This window comes from Callospermophilus lateralis, chromosome 1, assembly GCF_048772815.1.
Source record: "Callospermophilus lateralis isolate mCalLat2 chromosome 1, mCalLat2.hap1, whole genome shotgun sequence".
Taxonomy (NCBI): Eukaryota; Metazoa; Chordata; class Mammalia; order Rodentia; family Sciuridae; genus Callospermophilus; species Callospermophilus lateralis.
Window position 1 is genome coordinate 181,526,332 of NC_135305.1, and position 27,329 is coordinate 181,553,660.

Consider the following 27,329-nt stretch of genomic DNA (forward strand, 5'->3'; position numbering starts at 1 on the left):
GATGCATTTCATTGTTTTCCCCACTTTACTAATTTTTCCTAATATAAGAACATTTAGAAAGTAAAAGTACATAATAAAAATACAAACATACCACACAAAAGACACAGGAAGTATATAAAACCTCTTAAAATGCAAATTATTGAAGGTCTAAGAACAATTTTTTAAAAGCTATCATTGCTTATCTCAAAGAACTTTGACAACTGCTATCCTGGCTTTTAGTATGATAAAGGATAGGACGTAGCTATATCTGATTGTTCCCAGGCTTCCTACTAAACTTAAATTTTAAGTTTACAAATATATTAATATTAGAATGTATTATAGTTAACTGTCTCTATGCAATATACAACAGGCACTTAATTCAATTTTTATCTATTACTTAACCATTGTAGCAAGCCCAATGAAGTGCTGTATATCCATGATTGTCTGCTATGGCTGGATTTGCATCCATAGATGCTGCTGACTGCAAAAGGGCTCCAAGAACACCAATGTGTCCACAGGCAGCTGACAAGTGTATAGGTGTCCGACCCCTGCTATCCCGTAGTAAACACTTAGCACCATGTTGAAGTAATGCATCTACACATTCTTCATGGCCTGTAACCGCCTAAAAGAAAAACAATTTACTTGTAGTCAAATGTATTATGCTGGATGCTATATGGCAACTTTAGTTAATTTAAAAGTTTTGAAGTACATACTCCTCATATCTTCCTGCTAACTAGGGCCACTTATTATATTCCAAATAATTCAGTATATTTTTATTAGAAGTGGTTTAAAAATTCAGATAAAGTAGTAATTCTGTTATAAAGTACTAGTAATATGAAAAACAAGAACAGAGGAGATACCTGTAAGTCAATGAAAATAATAATTCCAAGGTGAAAAGATTAAGATAAAAGTCTAAGAAAATAGTTAAGATAATGGAAAAATGCCAAAAACATATTAATTTTATTCAAGGTTTTAGGTATTTAAAATGTTGTTACAACATTATTGTTCTCTAGATTTTTACATATTATAAGTATTCCAAATTAGTATTTAAAAATTTAATTAAGAAACTCCAGCACTTATTGTTTGGTAGAAATTTAATAAAGAAAATAAACACAGTCTGGTTTAGTTCTAGGTAATATAAGGTCATAAGAGTTTTTTTTTGCAAAGAAAACAGATGGCTTACCCCTCTATGCAATGCTGTCCTTCCCCATTTATCTTTGGCATCTACATTTGCTCCTTTGTTCAGCAGTGAGTACACACAGTCTGTATGCCCGTTGAGCACAGACAGCATGAGAGGTGTCCTGAGCAACAACAGAACAGTTTTAGTGCTATCACTTAAGACTGTACTATATTTAAAAACAACAACAACAACAATAATAATGTGTTGGCCTGTTTTCTAAATATGCCTTGTTGGGTGTAACTGTAAGTATACTTACATTAAAAACTATTATTTGATTTACTCAGTTACATTACTATGACAGACTTACCAAGGTATGTAGAAAAACAAACACCTTAAAAGTAATTTAAAAATTATTGAAACTTACTGTCCATTTCCATCTTGGATATCTACTGCATTCTGTGGTTCTGCATTTCCTATTAACAGCCGTAAGCACTCTGAATGACCATTTGTTGCTGTAAAGTGAAATTTAAAAATTTCAGTAAATAATAAAAGAGAAAATGTCCATCTTAAACATTTTCTATTTTAGAGCACATTTAAAATGTAACTTTGGGGGCTGAATATGTAGCTCAGTGGTAGAATGCCTGCCTAGCATGACTGGGACCCTGGGTTTGATCCCCGCTATTAAAAAAAAAAAAAAAAAAAAAAGTCTATAACGTAACATTGGGATAATTTCACTGAATTCAATACATAAGAAGGAAAATTACATGTACAAAGTAGGTTTCTACTTGCTTTTGTTATTAAAGCTGAACAGACATGAATTCCTGATCAGAGCAGGCAGGCTGCCTACCACCACCTATTCTTCAACATGTGCCATACTAATAGAATGTTCACTGCACTTAGCTCTAAGTAAGAGAAGGTTGAACTGCCTCCAGTCAATGGCCAAAATGAAGTAAATTACATTAGACCAAGTCAATCATAAGAACCCCAATATCCTCTGATAGTGATCAGTTGCAAGATGAGTACTACTTCCCAATTTGACCACTGTGAAGTTGAGAGGCCTAGAAAGCTTCTAAGAAACCCTTTTTAACTCTGGATAATGGAAAGCCCCCTTCTTTCATGATTTAGGATGTGACCCTGAAAGAAATAGCCAGTATCCTGCAACATAAATACGAAGACAAGAGGAGTAACAGAGAATCTGGTGGCAGTCTGACATCACTGTGGAAATCAACCAATTCTGAACTGCATCTGCCTCTGGATTATTTTATGTGAGAGACAACTAAACCCCTGTCACTAGTCACTTTCAGTTGGGTACCCTGTTATTCATAGTTGAAAGAATTCCAAATGCTGTGTACATATACATGTGTGTGTATATATAAGAAAAACGACACATCTATAAAGAATATTTTTATATGTCCAAATGCATAAAACAGGCAAGTAGAAGTAGCTCAAAGAAAACATGCAGCCTTGAAACTAAGTTAAATATGCAAAATTCAAGACTTAGTGGTATTAATCTAATAATATAAAGGCAGCCTAGTTGGATTTCAGTAAAAGATTTTTTCAATTGTATTACTCTTGGCTATTTAAAATAAACACTGCCTTAGAGAGTTGTGAATTCCTTCAGAGTTGTGAATCTGTATCTTCTAGTGATACATTCCTGGCACCAAATTACCTGAATGACTTACAGATTTTAGCATTTTTTACATTTGAAAATAACAAAATTACAACTTAGAGTAGTTCTTGCATAAAGTAGATGCTCTATAAATTTGCTGTACAATGATAAAAATAACTAAAAATGTTTATCAACTGTTAAATGAAAGCACAAACCAATCTGAAATAGCTCCCATCAGAAGGTAAAAAAAGAAATACTGTACTGTTTTGTGATAAAATATTTCACAAGGTAGATTATTACATAAATCCAATTTCTAAGGCACATATTGAGTTATTTAAAAAAATTAGTCTTGCTGTTGGTTTTCCTCTGAAAATACAATCATTTGACCATTTTAAGTTAAAAAAAAAATCAAGATATATATCAGGAATATTATATACCAGAAACTGAAAAAGAACATTAGATAAATAGCATAGAATTTGGCATACCTGCTGCATGTATAGGTGTTCGCTTCAAAATGTAATCTTTTACTAAGATTGAGGCTCCCTGATTAATGAGTACATCCACACACTCAACATGGCCCTTAAATGCTGCAAGATCTAAGGGAGTTCTTCCACTACTATTTCTCACATCAAGATCTAACAAAGACTGTACCAACACTTCCAGTGCTTGATGGTGACCATGATATGCCTAGAAATAAAAAAAAGTAAGTCAATAAAAATACATATTTAAAAAACAATAAAATTCACATATTTAGACTTTCTACATTCTTTTCTTTTTTTCTTTAGTGCTTGACTGCCAATGAGCTGTAACCTCAAGACCAAACACTTTAGAAAAATGTAAAGTAAGCAAAGTTGTCTTCAATCATTATTATATTTGAGATATACAAACTTCTATACTGAGAATTCAGAAAATTTACTATACATTTTTTAAAACAATCAACACAGCACACTACAGTGTTGATTAGAAACAGGTATTCTGCAATTAACAAAAGTTTAATTAATTAAAGTCTATGGTTCCAAAAAAGTATTCTTAATCATAGTTCATTGAGTGTTTCATGTTAATTCCTGATAGATTTTTACTAATATTAGAGGGACAGCTATAGTAATGAATTGAATCAATACTTCAGTCTTTTGATTTCTCAAATTTAATTGACCACTCCATCCCATAATGTGCCATAGTTCAAAAATAAACTTTTCTCTTAGCACAAAAATACTTAATCAAGCTCTGCTCAAACGTCTGCCTTGTGCCAGGCATTGTCCTAGCTATATAAGAGTTATATATGAAGATTGTCAGACTGAAGGTTCCCCACTCCCTCCTTTCCTCAATCCAGTACCGGAGGCTGAACACACTGTACCAATGAGTTACACTTTTAGCCCTTTTTCTTTTAAATTTTGATATAGGGTCTCACTAAGTTGCTGAGGCTGGCCTTGAACTTATAATCCTCTTACCTCAGCTTCCAGAGTAGCTGGGCTTGCATGTGACACACTGGCTGAAGTCTCTTCTTTATATAGTATAAAATAGGGGGCTTTCTTAATAATTCATTTAAAAAGCCAACATGTATACTCAACACTTACAATGGACTGGATGTTGAGCAGGACATTAGACAATAATAAGATTTAAAAGACTACAAAGCTATTTCTTATACAAAATATTAGAAAGTACCAGCAAGAGATGAAGTTGCTCTGGGTCTAAGTGATCTCTTTGATGCTTCTGTGTAGGAAGTTCAATGACATATAAGCTTGACTACCTCAAAGATTAAAGTGACTGTACATCACAGAACACTATTGTTCTATTATCACACCAGTTTTTTTCATCAACACCCAATCACTGAAATTACATTACTTAAAGAATGAACTTTGAGGAATACTGCTGAATGTATAAGAAGAAAGTACAAAAAGAGAAAATAAGAGCTATGAGGCTTTGGTCATAGGGTTGTTGCCCTCCATCACATCCTCACAAAGGACTGGGAAAAAGAATGTGTATGTCTGGTACCAACAAAGTTAGGAATCAAGATTAGTTTCTGTAACCTCAGGTTAGTGTTTTAACTGTATCAGTAGCTCAAATGGGAGGTTAGCGTGAAAAATAATACAACTAATTTTTGAGGATGTCTTAGGGTTAGACATGAAATGCAAAGGTGGTAGTATAATCACATTTCATTGAGCCTACTTAGTAAATTATAAAACTGCTACTGTTTCTGCTTAAAACACTATCTAGCACATTCATGTTCACAGCAGTACTTATTCAGATAGCCAAGAGATGGAAACAACCTAAGTGTATAGTGATATAGGAGGAAACAACCTAAGTGTATAGTGATATAGGAAAGTATAAACAAAATGTATATACATGCAATGGGGTATTGTTAATCTTAAATATGTAAAAAATCCTGGCCATTGTTACAACATGAATAAATCTTTTGTTTTTCTTTCTTTCTTTTTTAGTTTAGATAGACAATACTTTTATTTTTTTTTTATGTCGTGCTCAGGATGGAATCCAGTGCCTCCCATGTGTGAAGCAAGTGCTCTACCATTGAGCTACAACCCCAGATCAACAAGATGGATAAATCTTGAGGAGGATGGTACATTAAGTGAAATAAACCAGTTACAAAAAATACTGGATTCAGTATTTTTAGGATTCAACTTATATGGGTTTTCTAGATTAGATTAGTCAAAATCATAGGACAGCTAGAGGGAGGGGGAATAGGGAGCTACTATTTAACGACTATATACAGTGTTTAGTTTTGCAAGGTAAGAAATTGAGACTTGGAGTCTGGGTGTACAACAACACAAAAGTATTTAACTCTCAACGTGAAAATATTTAACACTAAAACTGTACTCCAAGACAGAACATTGTGCTGGGCATAGTAGTGCATGCCTGTAATTCCAGCAACTGGGGAGGCTGAAGAAGAGAGGAGGATCCCAAGTTCAAAGCTAGCCTTAGCAACTTAGTGAGACACTGCTTCAAAATAAAAAATAAAAAGGGCTGGGGATGTATGTAGCTCAATGGTTCAGCATCCCTGGGTTCAATCCCTAGTACCAAAAACCAAAAACCAACCAAAAAAACCCCATAAACTTTACATTATTTTTTGTTGTCTTACCACCACAAACAAAACAAAACCCTTGATTAAAAACCAAACAACCCTCGCAAAACAAATGAAAACAACGACAACAAAAAAAAAACACCATATATGCGTGCGCCCCCAACCCACAAAACCAATCAATAATCAGTCACTGCATGCTTATAATCCCAGAGACTCAAGAAGCTGAAGCAGGAGAATTCCATGTTCAATGTCAGCCTAGGTAAATTAGTGGCAACCTAGAAAGACCATGTCTTAAAATAATAAGGGCTTGGAACTCAGTGGTAAATTGCCCATGGGTTTAATCCCCAGTACCAAACCAAACCCAACTACCACCAAAAAACAATAAATGAGACAGGGGTGGAGGGGAGACAAAGTGAGAGTGAGTGAGCACCCACTATTTAATGCAGATCATAGCGTTCATCTACAAGCACAAAAAGAGAAACTTGCCAAGTTGGTGGGGATATAGGGAAGGGCGGAAAAGAAAAATGTGAAATTTCAAAGGAAATAACATCATTAAACTAATAAGAGAATCCTACAAATTGATAAAAGAATTGCCTTGTCATTTCTTGACACCAATGGCTACTTTCTCTACACTGGTTTTACCTTTTCAGGATTATTTATTGTTCAAGTTTGGTAGAGGTGATAAGTGTTTCCAAGGACTCAAATGATAAGGAATAAAAAGCTTTAATATGCCTTCTTATTTAGACCATAACAGGAATTACTACTTCCATAGTTCTATACAATTTCATATGAATATAAAAATATTTCATATGGATATGAAATATTCATAAATTTATTTCATAGTACACTGGGAAAGAAAGCAGAAAATTCAGTGTGTCAGTGTTAGAACATATATAAGAACATTTAGATAAAAACTAACAATACACATGAAAAGAAACAAATGGGTCACTGAACTTGTAGTGATCCCCATTAAGTCATATATCCTAAAAAGCATTTTAGTATATTTAACATGAGACGTGTCACAATAGCTAGTGATAGTATCCTTGTCTCCTAATTATCAAAAAGATCCCCCCACCCAACCAACTATAATATACTTAGTTTAAAAAATAAATTCTTTTTTCCTGGGGATGTATCTGGGTGCTAAAACACTTGCCTAGCTTTTATGAGGCCATGGGTTCAATCCCCAGCACCAGCCAAGAAAAGCAACGATAATACAAAAACCTCAAAGAAAAAGCTAGATTGGGCTTTACTTAAAATTTCCTAAGGTACTGTAGCTCGCAAGTTCAAAGCCAGCATCAGCAAAAGCCAGGCGCTAAGCAATTCTGTGAGACCCTGTTTCTAAATAAAATACAAAATAGGGCTCGGGATGAGGTTCAGTGCCCGAGTTCAATACCCAGTATCCCCACCCTACCTCCCACCGGATTTTCCTAAGGTAATTCATTCCCATATTTGATTAAAAATTTTTTTGGTGAAATTCTTCCCTAACTTTCTGTTAGTGACTGATATTGAGAGGAAAATTCAGAGCAATCTTTAAAGTGGAATGGACATTATAGATCATGTTGTTAAATCCCATAGTGTGAATAACTTAAGTAGCACTGAAACCACAACTAATTAGAACCCCAAGATCACAAATTAAGCAAAAAACTGTAGAAATACCATAGAATTTTTGTTTATTTGTGTATATCATCTGCTTAGCAAGATAGAAGTCCTTCTACCAGGACAGCATTTGAAAGTTTATGTCACAGGCATATTCTTTTTATTTTAGAGTAGTCCCTGGGGAGAAGCCTGGGAGGGGGAGAAAAAGAAGAAGGGGGAGGGGAGAGTGAGAGTGAGAATGAGAGGGATAGGGAGAGGGAGAAAGAAAGAAGCAAGTAGCAAATTAAAAACATTTAAGTAAAGAATTCTGTAGATTAAAAAAGTTCTTAAAGTTTTAACTGCATGAAAACTACTACATGGACCAAAAAGTTTAGGGCACTAGTTTGAGTCAACATAAACAGATATTAGATATTTCAGTAAAGCAGCCATCAAACTGGCAGTGAAGGTAGTACTCACAGCCAAGTGTAAAGGGCTTATTGTTGCTCTGTTATCGGAATCACTCAGCATGTCTGTCCCTGAGGTTTCCATTAACTGAAAAAGAAGGGGCGTTTTTAATGTCAGGAATGAAACTATAGCAATTATTGCTCCCATCACCCTGTTCAAATCCACAATTCAGTAAGCTAATAGAATAGGATTATTACAAAAGTACGGTAAGGACCACATACTAAGATCTTTGAGGAAGGCTGTAAAACCAAGACTTTGGGGAAATATTATTTACCTTCCACCAGTAAATATCTCCATTCCCCAATATATATAATTTCTGCCACTATCTTTGTTCTCAAGGATATGTGAATACATCTTCAGCTTCAATTCTAATGAAGGCAAAGAAATACAACATTCAGAATAGTAGGGGAGAATCAACTAATACTTACAACATCTAAAGGAGTTTCACTCGCAATCTGAAATAAAGGTTAAAAAACAAAATATTTAGTTCATGAAATATATTTATATGAAGTCTCTATTTACACAGGGCATTTTAAACTTCTGTTCTAAAACCATATTTTCTTTGAGTCTAAAAGATTAAACCTTTTTAGTAAACAATTATAAATGGATCACAAATCTACATTTGTACGTCTAAGAATTTAGTCTGAAGATCCATAATCTAAAAAATATGTGGTATTTTTGTTCAGTATTCTAAATGGTTAAAGATATATTAACCTTGATTTTCTTTTATATCCTCTCTCCTTCAATTTTATTGCCTCTTGAAGGGAAGCAAAGTTTAATGTAATCTGAATTATAAGTCTATATAAAGGAACCTTTAACCTGAAGCATCTACTACACAGAAGTACATTTTAACTTATCCCTTAGCTTTTTTTTTTTTTTGGCAAAGTGGGGTGAGGTGAATGGTACATGTTCCAGGATAAACCACAGTGGAAATAAAAATTTCTTTGGCAGAGGAGAGTCTCCCTTATTAAGAGGTATTGTGAAAGGAAACAGCCTTTCAGAATTTCCTAAGAATAAGCTTTCTCTCATTGGAGCTTTTATTTCTCACATGAGACATGGTTAATTTTTTAGAAGCTTACAGAAAACATTTATAAATGCTGCAGACACACATGTGGGGTAATATAAGGTAAGGATGTAAGCAGACTTTTCCAGAGATTTGCTTTTTTTTTTTTTCTTCGTGTTTGAGATTGAGAATTTGGCTGTATTGAGAATCAGTACACAGACATTTCACTTTGTACACAATTCTTAACACACGTACCAGAAACCTAAAAAGCCTAGAGATTTGCTATTTTTGAGTTGGGGGTTTTGCTATGTTGCCCAGGCTGAATCCAAACATCTGGACTCAAATGCTCCTTCTGCCTCAGCTCCCTGAGTAGATGTGAGTATAGATGTGTGGCACTATACCCAAATCCTCATCAGAGACTTAATTTTATCCTTTCACCTTGCTTTTAAAAAGGAAGAGAATGAGTGATAACTTACTAAGAAGGCAAAGATGAATTTTAAGAGTTACATGGATTCTGAAAATTTTAAAAAGCAAAAGAAAGTTTGTTTCTTGAATCATTTATTCTCATTCTCTTTTCATTATGTAACTAGACCATAAGCTCATATTATTCCTTGAATAACAACTGAGAAATCTTACCAGTTGCAGACATAGACGGTGACCATAAGCAGCTGAATAATGAACTGCATTGTATCCTTGCTTGTCCCGGATCCCTGGATTTGCATCATTTCTTAATAAGTATTCCAGGCACCTATATACAGTAACAACATAATGAAAATTCTAAACCCTGCATAAAAAAAAACTTTATTTATTTATTTTTATGTGGAGCTGAGGATCAAACCCAGTGCCTCACTCATACGAGGCAAGTGCTCTACCACTGAGCTACAAAAATGACAATTTTTCTAACACTTGATTAATGCAAATATCACAACCATATCTATACTATAAAAATCTGTCATTTGAATGACATTCACGGAAGTATAAAAATACCAATGTAATGTACATACAAGAATCTCTATCCTTCAACGTGAATAACTCTAAAGTATATCAGAATAATCAGTATGCCTGAAAATTTTTAAAATAGCCACTATTTATGGCACCATTTACTCTACTCAAAACAACAGGACTAAACTCTTAGTAGTGTTAAGCATATGATGATGGCAATATTACCACTCCTCAAGAACACAGAGTAAATATAATGTCTCAAGAAGCTCAAGAAAGGATATTTAAACAAAAACAAACAAACAAAAAACCCCTGTAAGAAACAAACATTAGAACTCAACGATCTTGAATTAGAAAACCAAGAAGGGTAGAAAGAGTAAAAATGGTATGGAGGAAACAAAAAAGGCCTTCATTTTTATTTATAAAAAAAATAAAAAAATATTTTAATAGTTCAATGGTAGATTACTTGTCTAGCATGCATGAGGCACTGGGTTTGATCTTCAGCACTGCATAAAATAATTAAATAAAATAAAGGTACTATGTCCACTTACAACTAAAAAAATAAAAAATAACTTAAGTGTTCATTTCGGTGCAGTGGCACATGCTTGTAATTCCAGCTATGTAGGAAGCTGAGCAGGAGTTTTCCAAATTCTAGGCAAACCCAGGCAACTCAGTGAGATCCTGTTCCAATTAAACATAACAAAAACAAAGGGTTGGGGATGTAGTTTGGTAGTAGAGCACCTGCTTAACATCTGTAGAGCCCTGGGTTCAACCCCCAGTTTGAAAAATAAATAATAAATTAAAAAATGACACTGAGGTTATCTAAAAACAAATGGAAAGGAACTCAAGGAGATTCAAGATGGCAGATTAAAGGAAGGCTGAATTTCCACTTGCTCTATGGCTTGGGATTCAAGCAGCAGGAGTACTGCTTCTCAGCAAGGTAGAAAAGGCAATCAGAGTCTTTTAGAGACTCAAAAGTTTGTGTGCACCGAACAAAGAACAAGAGAGTATATTGGAGCCAAGTTAGCTGCAGGAGCAGCGACACTAATTCATCACAGAAAGGAGAGATAACACAGAGATAGAAACAATGGACAAATTAAGAATGAAAAACCTGTACATCAGAAAAGTAGCATAAATTTAGCTGATCTAGAGGCTATGCAGCCAATTGGTGTCTGTGCACACATTTCTCAAGTGGTAAGAAGAGAGCTGAGGTGGGAGCCATCATGAGGTGGCGATGTATGCATGCATGCAGCTGCTGCTAGGAAGCTAGGTAATCACAGCAAAAATCTGTCTCCACAAGCATCTACATTGTGGCCTAGGGTGTACCTAGAACAATGTGAGTGAAACAGGCATAGAGAAAACTACTCAGGAGGATTAAAGTTAGAAAAATGGAGGGGAGTACAACTTGCCTTTGAGTCTGGTGGCTCACATGAACAGCTCAAGAAGATTGGGAAACTTAAGAGGTGGGCATGGATACATACATTCAGAGACTAAGCCTGGGAAGGCTGTGTTTGTAGGTGGAAAAGTATGTGGAGGATTGGCTCTCCTGCCCTGTGAGTAAAATTCTTGGAGACTCCTGAAATCTAGACTCCTGACAGATTGGCAACAGGTGGGACCGAGAGATACGTTAATCTAATCTTTCCATAGCAGATGCCACCCAACAAAGTTCCTAAGGTTTCATTAGACCTAAGCCCCAGCCACCAGAAATTCCACCTCAGATTTTTGCACAGGTGGCCACTGTGATTGCATCAATCTGGCATGTGTGGACGAACCCCCAATCTACAGTATTTCCTATGCCATTCTACTTTATACTGATGGGAAGGGAACTCAGTTACTTCAACCAGTTTCAGTTTTAGGTTATCCCAGTAGGCAACACAAAGAGAGAAAGGATTAACAATCCCCACCCCACAAATCCCCTCAGCACATGGCCTAAGAAGAATAGGAAAGAAAGACAGTGGGGCATAGGCAGCTGACCAATGGAGATAACTCATTTTTCATCAAAAATCTTTTTATTTTTTTATTTTTAGGTGGGAGGTGTTCTTGCTGTGCTAATTGGTTTGTGCACATACATACATATTTCTTTCTTTTCTTTTTATAATAGTTATTTTTCCTTGTCTTTTGAGGGCTAGAATTTTTTGTTTCACTTGCTGTCTTTTCTTCATTGTTTCTGAACATTCTAAATTTTTTAACCTTCCTATTACATTATTTTCTCTTAAATGATCTATATGTTTACCATCTTTTAGAACTACGTGGTTCATAAAACTCCTGCCCCATCCATTTATGTTGCTGCAGTTATTAATACTGTGGATGACATGGTTGACACCTGCAGTTTGTTTCAATGTCAGGTCTAGTTCACAGCTATTTCTTGTTTTTGCTGTTGGCAATTATTGACCCTCTATCACTTTTTTTTATGGTATTAGTGTTGCAGATGTCATAGTAGGCATCAGGTATTTATTTTAATGCTATATATTGTTTTCTTAAGTTTCTGGAAATCTACAAGGACATCCCAAGTTCACTGAATAGAGATTCTGCTGCTGAATAAAACCCAGCCAAAGGTTAGCACAATTTGTTTCACACACAAATTAACCATACTCAGAATTCAGTGATATTTTAATACAAAGACCAGAACAGACAAAACCCCAAAGCCATTTCCAAGTAAATTCCCACTCATGGATGTCTATTCCTACAGCAAAAACAGAATACACACAAAGGCTATGGATACCTCACCTACTAGGGTTCTTAATCTAGATCTCTCTAGGAAACAGTGGCAAGAGAAGGCTGAGTCCTAAAAAAGCCCACACAAAAGAGTGAAAGAGAAATCCACCCCAACAGGTTCATAAAACCCAACACAGGAATACAAGAAATATGAAGAAACAGGTAACTCAACATATCGTAAAGTTCATAATTTACCAGCAACTGACTCTAAAGATATTGAAGTGAAGAGAATATAAGAGAAAGATAGTGGCCAGCCCATGAACACAAAAACAGTTTTAAAGAAAAGAAGTAACCAAGATCTGAATGTACAAGAACTCTGGGACAACATTAAGAGACCAAATTTAAGAATTATTGTTATTGAAGAGGCTGTATGATACAGACTAATGGCATGGATCACTTCTTCAGGGAAAAGATAATAGTAAAATTTCTAAAATTTGAGAATGGGATGGACATCCAGAAGCACAACACATTCAGAACCCCAAAGAGACAATATCAAAAATGAACTTTTCCATATCACATTATAATTAAATGCCTAACATTAAAAAACATAGAATTTTAAAAATAGAGAATACCCACTGATCTTTGATTTGACAGAATCCACATTATTGAAAGATAGGTAACAAAAACTGAGCTTATAATGAATATGACAAATGAAGTTCTTTAAGTATCTATAATATTATATAAGAAATATCAACTGAGGGGCAAACAAAATTATCACATGCTTCTGGTAAAAGGGGAACTCAATCTGCAGGTGAAGTCCAGAATGTGTAGCACATTTAAAACCAACCAACCAATGGCACACACCTAGATAAAACACAATTAGCTTACTTGAGTGAAATGTTTTTCCTTTTAGGAGGAAGAAGAAAGAAGTGGTAAAGAGGCAAGAATTCAAAGGCATGTGTAGAATGGCTTCTCTATTTCAAAATGGTAATAAAAATATTTAAATCATGGCACCAGGGAACCTCTGAGGAAAAGAATACCTTAAACAGAGTAGGCTCATTGCATAGTTTTTAGTAATAAGTACAATTTTCAAGTTGACGTAAATGTAAAGAATAATTTCATTTTAACAGTGGCTATATTGTTTTTCTTCTTGCCCTCTGGGGCTAGATCTGCTTAAGCATGACAGGGACACTTTTCCACATGGTTTCTAGGGAACCATCCTCTTATTCTTGGAACATCTACAAAGTAATCACCCAGAATTTTGTCTCCACATAAGCAGCATCATAACCCTCTTGTGGCTAAAATGAACTCCCTTTTTTTGTAGCTGTATTTGAGGGTTTTCAGTGTAAAAGATTGTGATGATTTTGTTTTCTTTATTCAATGGACAGTAGGCATGACTATAATCTTCTATGACTTTATAGCAAACACTTCTGACCCTCTCATATGCTTTTTGTTTCCACTGTTCTATTATTACACTGTAGTGGCAACAGTCTTCTCTTATTGGCCCCTCCAATTGATTTTCTGGGACCCTTGACTATGTAAATACCTTTTTAAAGTTCTTCCAACTACTTTCCACATCATAGGGGAAAACAAAAGACTGCATCTAGTTGGCAATATTGAATTTGATCTTTAGCCTTTTCTTCAGTCCATGATTCAAAATGTTTTGTTTCTGATTTTTTTTTTTTCACGTGGATAAAAACCATAATCCTAATAGCTATGGTTGTTTCTAAAGTTAATCCCAAGGCAAACAAGGTGGCAGCAAATGCAACTAATTCGAAGGGAACAACTGGAAGAGGATCTCTCTGTCTGGGCTGCACTCATATCAATCTTTACTGTGTTCTACTCAAAGGACAGCCAATTATAAGTTGAATGTACACAGTCATAACAAAAATGAAAGCAGCATGAATAAAACACAGTGGTGCTCAAAGAAAAAAAAAGTATGAACAAAGCATGATTTTGGTAACCACAACAGTTATTGATTCAAGGATGGTGATGGTCCATTTTCATTAGACATCTGTTACATGCTCTGCAATGATATAAAGACGGTGCCTTGTATGTTTGGCAAACAAGCTAACCTGAGTTTTCCAGTTTCCACCCCAAAGGAATAAAGCTGGGAGAGACAAAAATGGAGTTGAGCCAGGTGCTGTGATGCATGCCTGTAACCCCAGTAACTCAGGAGGCTGAGGCAGGAAGACTGCAAATTTGAGGCCAGCCTCAGCAATTCAGCAAGACCCTAAGCAACACAGAGAGACACTGTCTCAAAAAATAAAAAAGGTTGGGATATAGCTCAGTGGTAAGACACCCCTGTGTTCAATCCCCAGAACTAAAAACATTGCATTGAAGAAATTATAAATTTCTTTTTTTTTATTGGTTGTTCAAAACCTTACAAAGCTCTTGACATATCATATTTCATACATCAGCTTTAAGTGAGTTATGAACTCCCATTTTTACCCCAAATACAGATTGCAGAATCACATCGGTTACACATCCACATTTTTACATAATGCCATACTAGTAACTGTTGTATTCTGCTACCTTTCCTATCCTCTACTATCCCCCCTCCCCTCCTCTCCCATCTTCTCTCTCTATCCCATCTACTGTAATTCATTTCTCTCCTTGTTTATTTTCCCATTCCCCTCACAACCTCTTATATGTAATTTTGTAAAACAATGAGGGTCTCCCTCCATTTCCATGCAATTCCCCTTTTCTCTCCCTTTCCTTCCCACCTCATGTCTCTGTTTAATGTTAATCTTTTCTTCCTGCTCTTCCTCCCTGCTCTATTCTTAGTTGCTCTCATTATAATATCAAAGAAGACATTTGGTATTTGTTTTTTAGGGATTGGCTAGCTTCACTAAGCAAAATCTGCTCTAGTGCCATCCATTTCCCTGCGAATTCCATGATTTTGTCTTTTTTAGTGCTGCATAATACTCCATGGTGAATAGATGCCACATTTTTTTAATCAGCAATAGCCAGCAATAGCTGGGTCAAATGGTGGTTCCATTCCCAGCTTTCCCAGGAATCTCCATACTGCTTTCCAAATTAGCAGAACCAATTTGCAGTCCCACCAGCAATGTACAAGAGTACCCTTTTCCCCACATCCTCTCCAGCACTTGTTGTTGGTTGACTTCATAATGGTTGCCAATCTTCTGGAGTGAGATGGTATCTTAGGGTGGTTTTGATTTGCATTTCTCTGACTGCTAGAGATGGTGAGCATTTTTTCATGTACTTGTTGATTGATTGTATGTCCTCCTCTGAGAAGTGTCTGTTTAGGTCCTTGGCCCATTTGTTGATTGGGTTATTTGTTATCTTATTGTCTAATTTTTTGAGTTCTTTGTATACTCTGGATATTAGGGCTCTATCTGAAGTGTGAGGAGTAAAAATTCGTTCCCATGATGTAGGCTCCCTATTTACCTTTCTTATTGTTTCTCTTGCTGTGAAAAAACTTTTAGTTTAAGTAAGTCCCATTTGTTGATTCTTGTTATTAACTCTTGTGCTATGGGTGTCCTATTAAGGAATTTGGAGCCCGACCCCACAATATGTAGATCGGAGCCAACTTTTTCTTCTATCAGACACAGAGTCTCTGATTTGATATCAAGCTCCTTGATCCATTTTGAGTTAACTTTTGTGCATGGCGAGAGAAGGGGATTCAGTTTCATTTTGTTGCATATGGATTTCCAGTTTTCCCAACACCATTTGTTGAAGATGCTATCCTTCCTCCATTGCATGCTTTTAGCCCCTTTATTAAATATAAGATAGTTGTAACTTTGCGGATTAGTCTCTGTGTCCTCTATTCTGTACCATTGGTCCACCCGCCTGTTTTGGTACCAGTACCATGCTGTTTTTTGTTCCTATTGCTCTGTAATATAGTTTGAAATCTGGATCGCTATACCACCTGATTCACACTTCCTGCTTAGAATTGCTTTTGCTATTCTGGGTCTTTTATTTTTCCATATGAATTTCATGATTGCTTTATCTATTTCTACAAGCAATGCCATTGGGATTTTGATTGGCATTGCATTAAACCTATAGAGAACTTTTGGTAATATCGCCATTTTGATGATGTTAGTTCTGCCTATCCATGAACAGGGTATATTTTTCCATCTTCTAAGATCTTCTTCTACTTCTCTCTTTAGGGTTCTGTAGTTTTCATTGTATAAATCTTTCACCTCTTTTGTTAGGTTGATTCCCAAGTATTTTATTTTTTTTGAGGATATTGTGAATGGAGTGTGTTTCCTCATTTCCGTTTCAAAAGTTTTGTCACTGATATACAGAAATGCCTTTGATTTATGAGTGTTGATTTTATATCCTGCCACTTTGCTGAATTCATTTATTAGTTCTAGTAGTTTTTTTGTAGACCCTTTTGGGTCTTCTAGGTATAGAATCATGTGATCCGCAAATAGTGATAATTTAAGTTCTTCTTTTCCAATTTTTATGCCTTTAATTTCTTTCGTTTGTCTAATTGCTCTGGCCAGTGTTTCGAGAACTATATTGAATAGAAGTGGTGATAGAGGGCATCCCTGTCTTGTTCCAGATTTTAGAGGGAATGCCTTCAGTTTTTCTCCATTCAGAATGATGCTAGTCTGAGGCTTAGCATAGATAGCTTTTACAATGTCAAGGTAAGTTCCTGTTATCCCTAGTTTTTCTAATGTTTTGAACATAAAGGGATGCTGTACTTTGTTGAATGCTTTTTCTGCATCTATCGAGATGATCATATGTTTCTTATCTTTAAGTCTATTGATATGGTGAATAACATTTATTGATTTCCGTATATTGAACCATCCTTGCATCCCAGAGACGAATCCTACTTGCTCATGGTGCACAATTTTTTTGATGTGCCTTTGTATCCGATTCGCCAGAATTTTATTGAGGATTTTTGCATCTAGGTTCATCAGAGATATTGGTTTGTAGTTTTCTTTCTTTGAGGTGTCTTTGTCTGGTTTCGGAATCAATGTGATGTTGGCCTCATAGAATGAATTTGGAAGAGCTCCCTATTTTTCTATTTCCTGAAATAACTTGAAAAGTATTGGTATTAATTCTTCTTTAAAGGTTTTGTAAAACTCCGCTGTATACCCATCCGGTCCTGGGCTTTTCTTGGTTGGTAGTCTTTTGATTGCTTCTTCATTTTCATCCATTGATATTGGTCTGTTCAAATTGTGTGTATCCTCCTGACTCAGTCTGGGCAAATCATATGTCTTAAGAAATTTATCGATGTCTTCACTATCTTCTATTTTATTGGAATATAGGTTTTCAAAATAATTTCTAATTGTCTTCTGTATTCCTGTAGCATCTGTTGTGATATTGCCTTTTTCATCCCGTATGTTAGTAATTTGAGTTCTCTCTCTTCTTCTCTTCATTAGCATGGCTAAGGGTCTGTCAATCTTATTTATTTTTTCGAAGAACCAACTTTTAGTTTTGTTAATTTTTTCAATAGTTTCTTTTGTTTCAATTTCGTTGATTGCCGCTCTGATTTTAATTATTTCTTGCCTTCTGCTGCATTTGCTGTTGTTTTGCTCTTCCTTTTCTAGGGCTTTGAGATGAAGTGTGAGCTCATTTATTTGTTGGTTTTTCCTTTTTTTGAGGAATGACCTCCAGGCAATGAATTTCCCTCTTAAAACTGCTTTCATTGTGTCCCATAGATTCCGATAAGTTGTGTCTGTATTTTCATTTATCTCTAAGAATTTTTTGATTTCCTCCTTTATGTCTTCTGTAACCCCTTGATCATTCAGTAACATATTGTTCATTTTCCATGTGATATAGGATTTTCCCTTCCTTCTTTTATCATTGATTTCCAGTTTCATTCCATTATGATCAGATAAAATGCATGGTATTATCTCCACCCCTTTATATTTACTGAGGGTGGCGCTATGGCATAATATATGGTCTATTTTTGAGAAGGATCCATGTGCTGCTGAGAAAAAAGTATATCCACTTGATGATGGTTGATATATTCTATATATGTCAGTTAAGTCTAGGTGATTGATTGTGATATTGCGTTCTATAGTTTCTTTATTCAACTTTTGTTTGGAGGATCTGTCCAATGGTGAGAGAGGTGTGTTGAAGTCACCCATAATTATTGTGTTGTGGTCTATTTGATTCTTGAACTTGAGGAGAATTTGTTTTATGAACGTCGCAGCACCATTATTTGGTGCATAAATATTGATAATTGTTATGTCTTGTTGGTGAATGATTCCTTTTAACAGTATATAATGTCCTTCCTTATCCCTTTTGATTAACTTAGTCTTGAAGTCAATTTTATTCGATATGAGGATGGCCACCCCTGCTTGCTTGCGAGGACCTTGTGCGTGGTATATTTTTTCCCAGCCTTTCACCTTCAGCCTGTGTATGTCTTTTACAGTCAGATATGTCTCCTGGAGGCAGCATATTGGTGGATTTGTTTTTTTAATCCATGTTACCAGCCTATGTCGCTTTATTGGAGAGTTTAAACCATTAACGTTTAGAGTTACTATTGATATATGGTTTGTACTTCCAGCCATGTTTGATTATTTATCTCTCTCTCTCTTTTTTTAAATTTAGTTTGTTTCTCCATGATTAGCTTTCCCCCCTCAGTCTGTCTTTACTGAGGTACTTCCCACTGTTAGCTTTGGTTACTGTTTTTCATTTCTTCCTCGTGTAGTGTTTTGCTCAAGATGCTTTGCAATGCTGGTTTTCTGGCTGCAAATTCTTTTAGCTTTTGTTTATCGTGAAAGATTTTTATTTTGTTGTCGTACCTGAAGCTTAATTTTGCTGAATACAGAATTCTTGGTTGGCATCCATTGTCTTTCAGTGTTTGAAATACGTTGTTCCAGGATCTTCTCGCTTTCAGCGTCTGGGATAAAAAATCTGTTGCTAACCTTATTGGTTTACCCCTGAATGTAATCTGCCTCCTTTCTCTTGTAGCTTTTAATATTTTCTCTTTGTTCTGTATATTGGATATCTTCATAACAATGTGTCTTGGCGTTGGTCTACTGTGATTTTGTATGCTCGGTGTCCTGTATGCATCTACAATTTGTATATCTGTTTCCTTTTTTATTTCTGGAAAGTTTTCTGTAATTATTTCATGTAGCAGGTTACTCATTCCCTTAGTTTGAATCTCTATTCCTTCCTCTATCCCATTGACTCTTAAATTTCTTTTTTTTATGTTATCACATATCTCTTGGATGTTTCTCTCGTGATTTTTAACCAGCCTATCTGAGTTGGCTAGACTCTTTTCAAGATGATATATTTTGTCTTCATTATCTGATGTTCTGGCTTCTACTTGCTCCACTCTATTAGTGATACTCTCATTTGAGTTTTTAATTTGGTTTATAATTTCCTTCATTTCTAAGATTATTGTTTGATTCTTTTTTATAATCTCTATCTCCTGATAAAGATGCTTAACTTCTTCTTTTATCTGTTTATGTAATTCATTCTCAATGTGTTCTTTCGCTGCTTGAATTTGCTGTCTCATATCCTCTTTAAGGTTCCATTCCATCTGTCTAAGGTATTCCTTGAGTTCTTTATATGACCATTTTTCTGATGACACTATATCCTCCTGAATATTTAGGCTTTCCTGCATTGTCTGTAGTCCTTTTCTTCCTTGCTTTTTCATGCTGCTCATGTTGCTTCTTGTTCTGTTTGACTGCTGAGTTACTGTTTACTCCTATAAATTTATTTGATGTAATTCCCGGCAGGTCTCCTTTCAGCGGAATTTTGCTAGAAGTTTCTCAGCAGGTCGCATGTAGGTGTATTAATGGGTCTTTCTGATCCCGTTACTGCAGAGGCATTGAAAGTGCTGCCTCCTCGCCGGCCACCATGTTGGGTGTCTCGCAATTATAAATTTCAACAGTCCAATTTATCAGCATAAAGTTCATACTTCCTCCAGTATATAAGGAACTCAGAAAAATCTCAAGTAGACAACCCAATGCATCTCAAGGTGTTTAAAAATAAGAACAAACCAATTCCAAAAAGTATAAGGAAAGCAATTATCAAAATCAATGAACTTGAGAATAATAATAATAAAAAAACAACCCAAAGTATCAATGAAATAAACAGTTGGTTCTTTGAAAAGATATACCCTTAGCCAAACTAACCCCAAAACAGAGAAGACCCAAATTAACAACATTAGAGATGAAAAAGGAAAAATCACCACCGACATTACAGAAATCCAGAGGATCATTAGGGACTATTTCAAAAACTATACTCAATGATCTGGAAAACCTAGAAGAAATAAATATATTCTAGACTCATGACTTTCCAAAAGTGAATCAAGAGGAGATAGCAAACCTAAACAGATCAATAACTAGCATGAGAAGACGAAGTAATAAAAGGCCTTCCAACAAAGAAAAGCCCAAGACCAGATAGATTTTTAGCTGAATTCTACTAGAGCTTTAAAGAAGAATTAAAGCCAATGCTCCTCAAGTTATTCCATGAAATTAAAAATTGACTCTATGAAGCCAGTATCACACTCATAGCAAAACCAGTTAAAGACACTTCAAGGAAAGAGAACCACAGTCTATTATCCCAGACACAAAAATTCTTACTAAATATTACCAAATTGTATTTGGCAACATATTAAGAAAACTGCACATAATGACCAAGTTGGGTTTATCCCAGAGACGAAAGGATAATTTAACATATGCAAATCAATAAATGTAATTCGCTACATAAACAGAATTAAAAACAAAAATCATACTCTTCTCAATATATGCAGAGAAAGCCTTCAATAAAAGTCAGTACCCATTCATGATAAAACACTGAAGAAACTAAGAACCTACCTCAACATCATAAAGGATATATACAACAAATCTAAAACCAACATGAGGGGAATGGACCAGGAAGCATTTCCTGTAAAATCTAGAATGAGATGACAATGTCCACTCTCATCACTCCCATTTAACATAATACTAAAAATCCTAATCAGAGCAATTAGGAAAAAGAAGAAAATAAAAAAGGTAAAAATAAAAAAGGAAGAAATAAAATTCACTGTTTGTAGATGGTATGATAATAGATGACCCAAAAATCCTCACCAGAAGACTGAGTTAATAAATTCAGCAAAGTAGCAGGTTATAAAATCAATGTATAAAAAAAAACAATAGCTTTCTTATACACCAATAATCAATTTATTGAGAAGGAAAAACAATCCCAATCACAATAGCCTAAACAAAACAAAACAAAGCAAACAAAACACCTCTAGGAATAAAACTAACCAAGGAAATAAAATATCTCTATATAAAACAGTTAAGAAAGAAAATGAAGAAGACATAAGATGAAAAGACACCCCCCCCTCCGCTTTTCATGGATAGGCACAATTAATATTGTTAAAATGGCCATACTACCAAAAACAATATAAAGATTCAATGCACTCCCCATCAAAATACCAATGATATCCTTTACAGAACTAGAAAAAACAGTTCTATTTTCATTTGGAAAAGATGCAGAAAACCCAAAACAATTCTAAGCCAAAAAAGCAATGCTAGAGGCACAATAACTGACTTCAAATTCAAATTATACTATAGTGCTGTAGTAAAAAAACAAACAAACAAACAAACAAAAAAACAAAACTTAATGGTACTGGCAATCATCTGATCCTTGATAAAGGTGCCAAAAACATACACTGGTAAAAAGATAACTTTTTTTTAAAAAAAATGGTACAGGAAAGAATGAGACTAAATCCTGATCACTCACCCTGAACAAAAGTCAACTCAAAATGGACCAAAGACCTAGGAATTAGACCCAAAATTAATGTACTAATAATAAAACATGGGAGGGAATGGAGTTGTGGCTCAGGGGTAGAGCACTTGCCTAGTGTGTATGAAGTGCTAAGTTCGATCCTCAGCACCACATAAAAATAAATGAATAAAATAAAGGTATTGTGTCCAAATACAACTAAAATATTTAAAAAATGGGAAAAAAAGCAGCTCTAAAGCAATATAACTGATAATTCAGGAACTCTATCATATAAATTTGATTGTATAATTATATAAACTCTATAATATATGTGTGACATACGCACACACACACACATTTATACATAAGGGTCATCCTTTCAATGAGAACCTTTATTTCTTTAATGAATTACGTAAAACTCTTTAGAATTATTTTTGGAATTTTGATTTGATATAATACCCTCATGTTCATTCATTAAAGTGGAATTTTGGTATTTATGTATAGCTAAACTTGTTAGGAATCAAGGATGATGAATAAGGAAGACTGTTAAAATCGGTATCATTATGATTAAAAAAAAAAAAAACAACAAAAAAAACTGAGCCCAAATCTGGCTCTAAAGTAACAAGACTGTTATTTTTCAGTTTCATAAAATAGCTTTGAGGGAGTTTCAAGAACAGCAAATGTTTCAGGCCACATGTAAGTTGTTTGTTTGTAGACTTCCTATGTGCTCAGTTCGCTCCCTGAAATGTAGAAAAGGCTTGTCAGTATGTAGGTTAGTTTCATTACATCCCAGGCACAAACATTTTACCAGAAGGCATTACAAAACAAAATAAATAAGATATATATCTCTGTCCATATCTCTTTAATTATGTTTTCCAGATGTGAGGAAATAGTTCTCCCTTAGTGAGACCGGAGTATCAGGCACAGTCTATCAGTAGAACAAACTATTTTAAGATAACTCACTGATATATGAGTACTGAATAAAAGACTTATTTAAGGAAAGCAAAACAAGTTCTTGTTTACTTTCTAAAGTAGGAGACAGCCAGGCACAGTGGCACAACCCTGTAAACCAAGCGACCTGGGAGGCTGAGGCAGGAGGATGGCAAGTTCAAGGTCAGCCTCAGCAACTTAAACTCTGTCTCAAAAAATAAAGAGAGTTGGGAATGTAGCTCAGCGGCCCTGGGTTCAATTCCCAATATTCAAAACAAATCCCCCCTCCCAAAAGCCCCCCCAAACACAAAGAGGTAGGAGACTATGTTCCAATGCATTATTTACACTTTTCAAAATTTATATCACTAAATGATTTGAAATAATTGTTACACATGCAGTAGTTCTTAATGAACCACATTTCTTTAATTTTTAGCATTCACATTATCACAGATGGTAAACCTTATGCTACACAACAGAACTAAGTTAATTAATATTAATAAAACTCCTTTTACTGATAATGCCTTTAGATTTCACCAAGCAATATGCATTTTCATCACTATTTTATTAGATATGCTGGGTAAGCATTATCTTTAACACGTGAAAAAAATTACTGACACTTAGGAAAGTTAAATGACTTGTCCCAAATTTTTGCTAGAATAAAGTAAAGCAAGGAATAGACAGACCTCTGGTCTTATAATCTTCACCCATTTTTTTTTCTTTATATGCTCCTATAAAACTTCAGTGCAGTGGCTAATCAGTAAAAGATAAAGCTAAACTAAGTGGTTTGTAAAATACTGAATTAAAAAATTACTTGATACTAAAAATCTGGACTTAAATTTTAACATGAAAATGAGTGTGGGAGGTGAGTGACTGTTCTTTTTTTCAGATTGTAAATTAACACATACTCTTATAAAGCCAACATAATTAATACATGAAGATTCTCTACATTCTTTCTTTCCCCTGAAATGAAAATAAGTATGCAAAATCTGAAAGAATATTATGGCTTAAAAAAACACAACTATTCTTGCTGTTATAGTTTGTTTTTCTCATTTAATATGTTAAACAAACTAAGTATTTTTATCCCAATTAAGCACATAAAATAAATAAGAATGCATTTCAGATTAAACTTCTCCTACTTTCCCCCTGACCACTCATGAACCCTGACAATTTCAAGTTTGTACAAATTTGAACTGATTTAAAACTTCGTGTCCCATGGCTGGTCAAAGTCTTGGCTAAGGACTACTCCACCCAGATAAAGGGACATAGCATTGTTACTCCCAGAGGACTTCCTTCTTATAATGGTGTGTAATAGTGGCTGTACTTACAAAAACAACCAAACAGTTAATTTAAAATAAAGTTATCCTTCAAAGAAAAATTATAACATCCCAGCTAATATATTAAACCCATTTAAATCTCACATGGCTTATGAGTGTGATTAGGTTATTATCTCCATTTTATAAAGTAGGCATAGAGGTTAAGTAAACTATTCAATGGTCCACACAGTAGGCAGCAGAGCCTGTATCAAACACAGTGCTTTCTTACAAACATATACAAAATGAGTACAACAAACTTTGCTGGTAGAAATCACATAAAAATCAAAAGTATATTTTCTATATAACATTACAAACAAAAAGAAATTAAAGGTTTTGGCAATAAAATTTCACATACTTAGGAATAAATCTAAGAATTATAAAATCTCTACACAAGAACAACTGCGTGATTCCATTTAAATAAAGTTTAAAAACAGACAAACAATGGTGTTAGACCTCCAAATGTGATTCCATTTCATAAGACTGGCTGTGGTCTGAATGTTTATATTCACCCCTCCCCAATTCATATACTGAAATCTCAACCTGTCATGATTTGGGTATATGTCTCCCAAAAGCTCCTGTTAATGCAGGAATATTCAGGTGAAATTATTAGATCACAAGAGCTGTAACCTAGTCAGCCCATCCTAGTTTGATTGGACTGACTAGATAGCAACTGTTGGCAGGTGGGGTATGACTGGAAGAAGTGGGTCATGCCCTCCAAAGGCGCATCTTCCCTGTGACCCCTTCCCTCCTCCTTCCTTCTCTGCTTCCTGACCCTGCCAAAAGCTGAGTAGCTTTCCTCTGCTAGGTCCTCCCCGGACAAGTGCTGCCTTGCCTTAGGCCCAGAGTAAAACAGTTGGGCATCTATGGACTGAGCCCTTTGAAATTGTGAGCCCCAAATAAACTTTTTCTCCTTGTTGCGCATTTTGGACACAGGGATGCAAAAGCTAACTAAATCAAACACCAAAATATTAAGAGATGGGGGATGGGGCCTTCAGGAGGTGATGATGGTGCCCTCATGAGTGAGATTAGTGATCTTATTAAACATCTGAGGGCCTGAAGGAGTTCTTACACTGCCTTCCCTCATGGGAGGTTAAAGCAATATGGTGGTCAGTGAGAAAGTAGGCCCTAGTGAGACACTGAATCTACCAGCACCATGACCTTAGATTTCCCAGGCTCCAGAACTGTGAGAATAAATTTCTGTTGTATATAAGCCACCCACAATTTATGATATTCTGTTACAACACCTGAATGGACTAAGAAAACTGGTACTGAGAAGTACTATAACAAATATCTAAAAATATGGAAGGGGCCATAGAGTTGAATAACAGAAGCTAGAAAGGTAAAGGACTGGGGATATGGCTCAGTGGTTAAGTACCCTGGGTTTAATCACCATACAAAAAAAAAAAAAAAAAAAGAAAAAGGAAAGCACATGCAAGGCCTTTAACACTGATAACATGAAATAATCTACAAAATAAATATAAATAGAAGTGTTAATGATGATGTTATCTCAGAGTTGGCACAAGCTTCCTTCCTCATGTATGGTATAATCAAGAAAAACCATCTCAACCTTTCCCTTGTCTAATACACATTACACATAGGTATGAGGGAACCCTCACCATTCTTGCTCAAGCACAGTTTTACTTCTCTTCAACTGGCAAAGAGAACTGCATTTTTTTGTGGGGTGGGTGGGTACCAGGGATTGAACTTGGAAGCACTTGATCACTGAGCCATATCCCCAGCCCTATTTAGTATTTTATTTAGGGACAAGGTCTCACTTAGTGCTTCGTTGTTGTTGAGGCTGGCTTTGAATTCACAATCCTCCTATCAGCCTCCCTAGCTACTGGGATTATAGGCATATGCCACCGTACCTGGATGAATATTTAATGTGCTTACTATGTTTCTAAGAGGAGTCAATTTTTTGTTGTTGGATTCTAATATGAAGTGGAAATAAGGCACTTCAGAGGATTTGCTAACTCACAATTTTCTACAAAGAACACAAGTATCAGGATAAGGAGGGCAACTAACAGAATAATTAGAATGGATCAGAAATGATTTCATGTAGTTTCCAATACTTATTGAAAGTGAGGACAGAGGAACATAAGGCATAAGAGAAGTGTAATTACTATATGTCCCATCTAAATAGTAAAATATCAATGTCAGAGCATCAAAAATTCCAAAGAGCCTGGTGTGGTGAAGCATGCCTGTAATCCAAGCAGTTCAGAAGGGTGAGACCTAAGTAATTTAGCAAGGATCTGTCTCAAAATAAAATATATATATTTAAAAAAGGGCTGGAGATGTGGCTCACTGATTAAGCAATCCTGGGTTCAATCCCTGATACAAACAACAACACTACCAAAAGAACATATAAACAACATTGCCTGGTGTGACTTAAAGGCAAGAAGTGGGATGCTGACAGGGGATTATTAAAAAATAAGGCATCGTGGTGTATGCCTGTAATCCTAGAGGCTTGGGAAGTTGAGGCAGGAGGATCGAGAGTTCAAATCCAGACTCAGCAAAAATGAGGCACTAAGCAACTCAGTGTGACCCTGTCTCTAAAATAAAAATACAAAATAGGGTTAGGGATGTGGCTCACTGATTAAGTGCCTCTGAGTTCAATCCATGGTACCTTTTCCCCCAAAAAACAAGGATGGGGGGAAGAAAAAAAAAGATAAAAACCTGAGTTTATACTTTCACAAAGATTCCTAAGGAATACATCAATGAATCAATACATGATGACTTTAGACAGGACCCCTGGAATTCTGATACTTTAAAGACATGAATCAGATGCTCCAAGTTTCTTTTATACATACTATCTCATTTAGATTCATTTATAACTCTTAAGTGAGTTCCATTTTAATTTTGTAGAGAAAGAAACCTTTGCTCAGTAATTAATTACCTGGCTTGGGCTCAAACAGGTTCAATACGGATATCACAAGATTTGGGTCTTTCTGATTCTGAAAGTTCATAATCTTTTATTACATCAGGCTGCTTAACAGATACTCTGACAATAAATGTTTAAATAATTAAAGCCACTAGCCTACTTACTCAGAAAAGTTTAT

The 27,329-nt window shown here is 35.3% G+C and overlaps 1 protein-coding gene and 1 pseudogene across 7 annotated transcripts in view; both read right to left on the reverse strand.

Moving 5' to 3' along the window:
• Positions 1–27,329, reverse strand: part of Ankrd28 (ankyrin repeat domain 28) — a 188,048-nt gene that overhangs the window by 18,291 nt on the left and 142,428 nt on the right. For all 7 annotated transcript variants that reach the window (XM_076842037.1, XM_076841927.1, XM_076842006.1 and 4 more), the window contains 7 exons: positions 9,425–9,536; positions 8,214–8,240; positions 7,798–7,872; positions 3,194–3,395; positions 1,524–1,611; positions 1,163–1,280; positions 382–601 (listed from right to left, as the gene is read on the reverse strand). In XM_076842037.1, the coding sequence (XP_076698152.1) occupies positions 382–601; positions 1,163–1,280; positions 1,524–1,611; positions 3,194–3,395; positions 7,798–7,872; positions 8,214–8,240; positions 9,425–9,536 (842 nt within the window). The remainder of the gene's footprint in view (positions 1–381; positions 602–1,162; positions 1,281–1,523; positions 1,612–3,193; positions 3,396–7,797; positions 7,873–8,213; positions 8,241–9,424; positions 9,537–27,329) is intronic.
• LOC143412128 (palmitoyltransferase ZDHHC6-like) lies at positions 13,472–27,236 on the reverse strand (annotated as a pseudogene).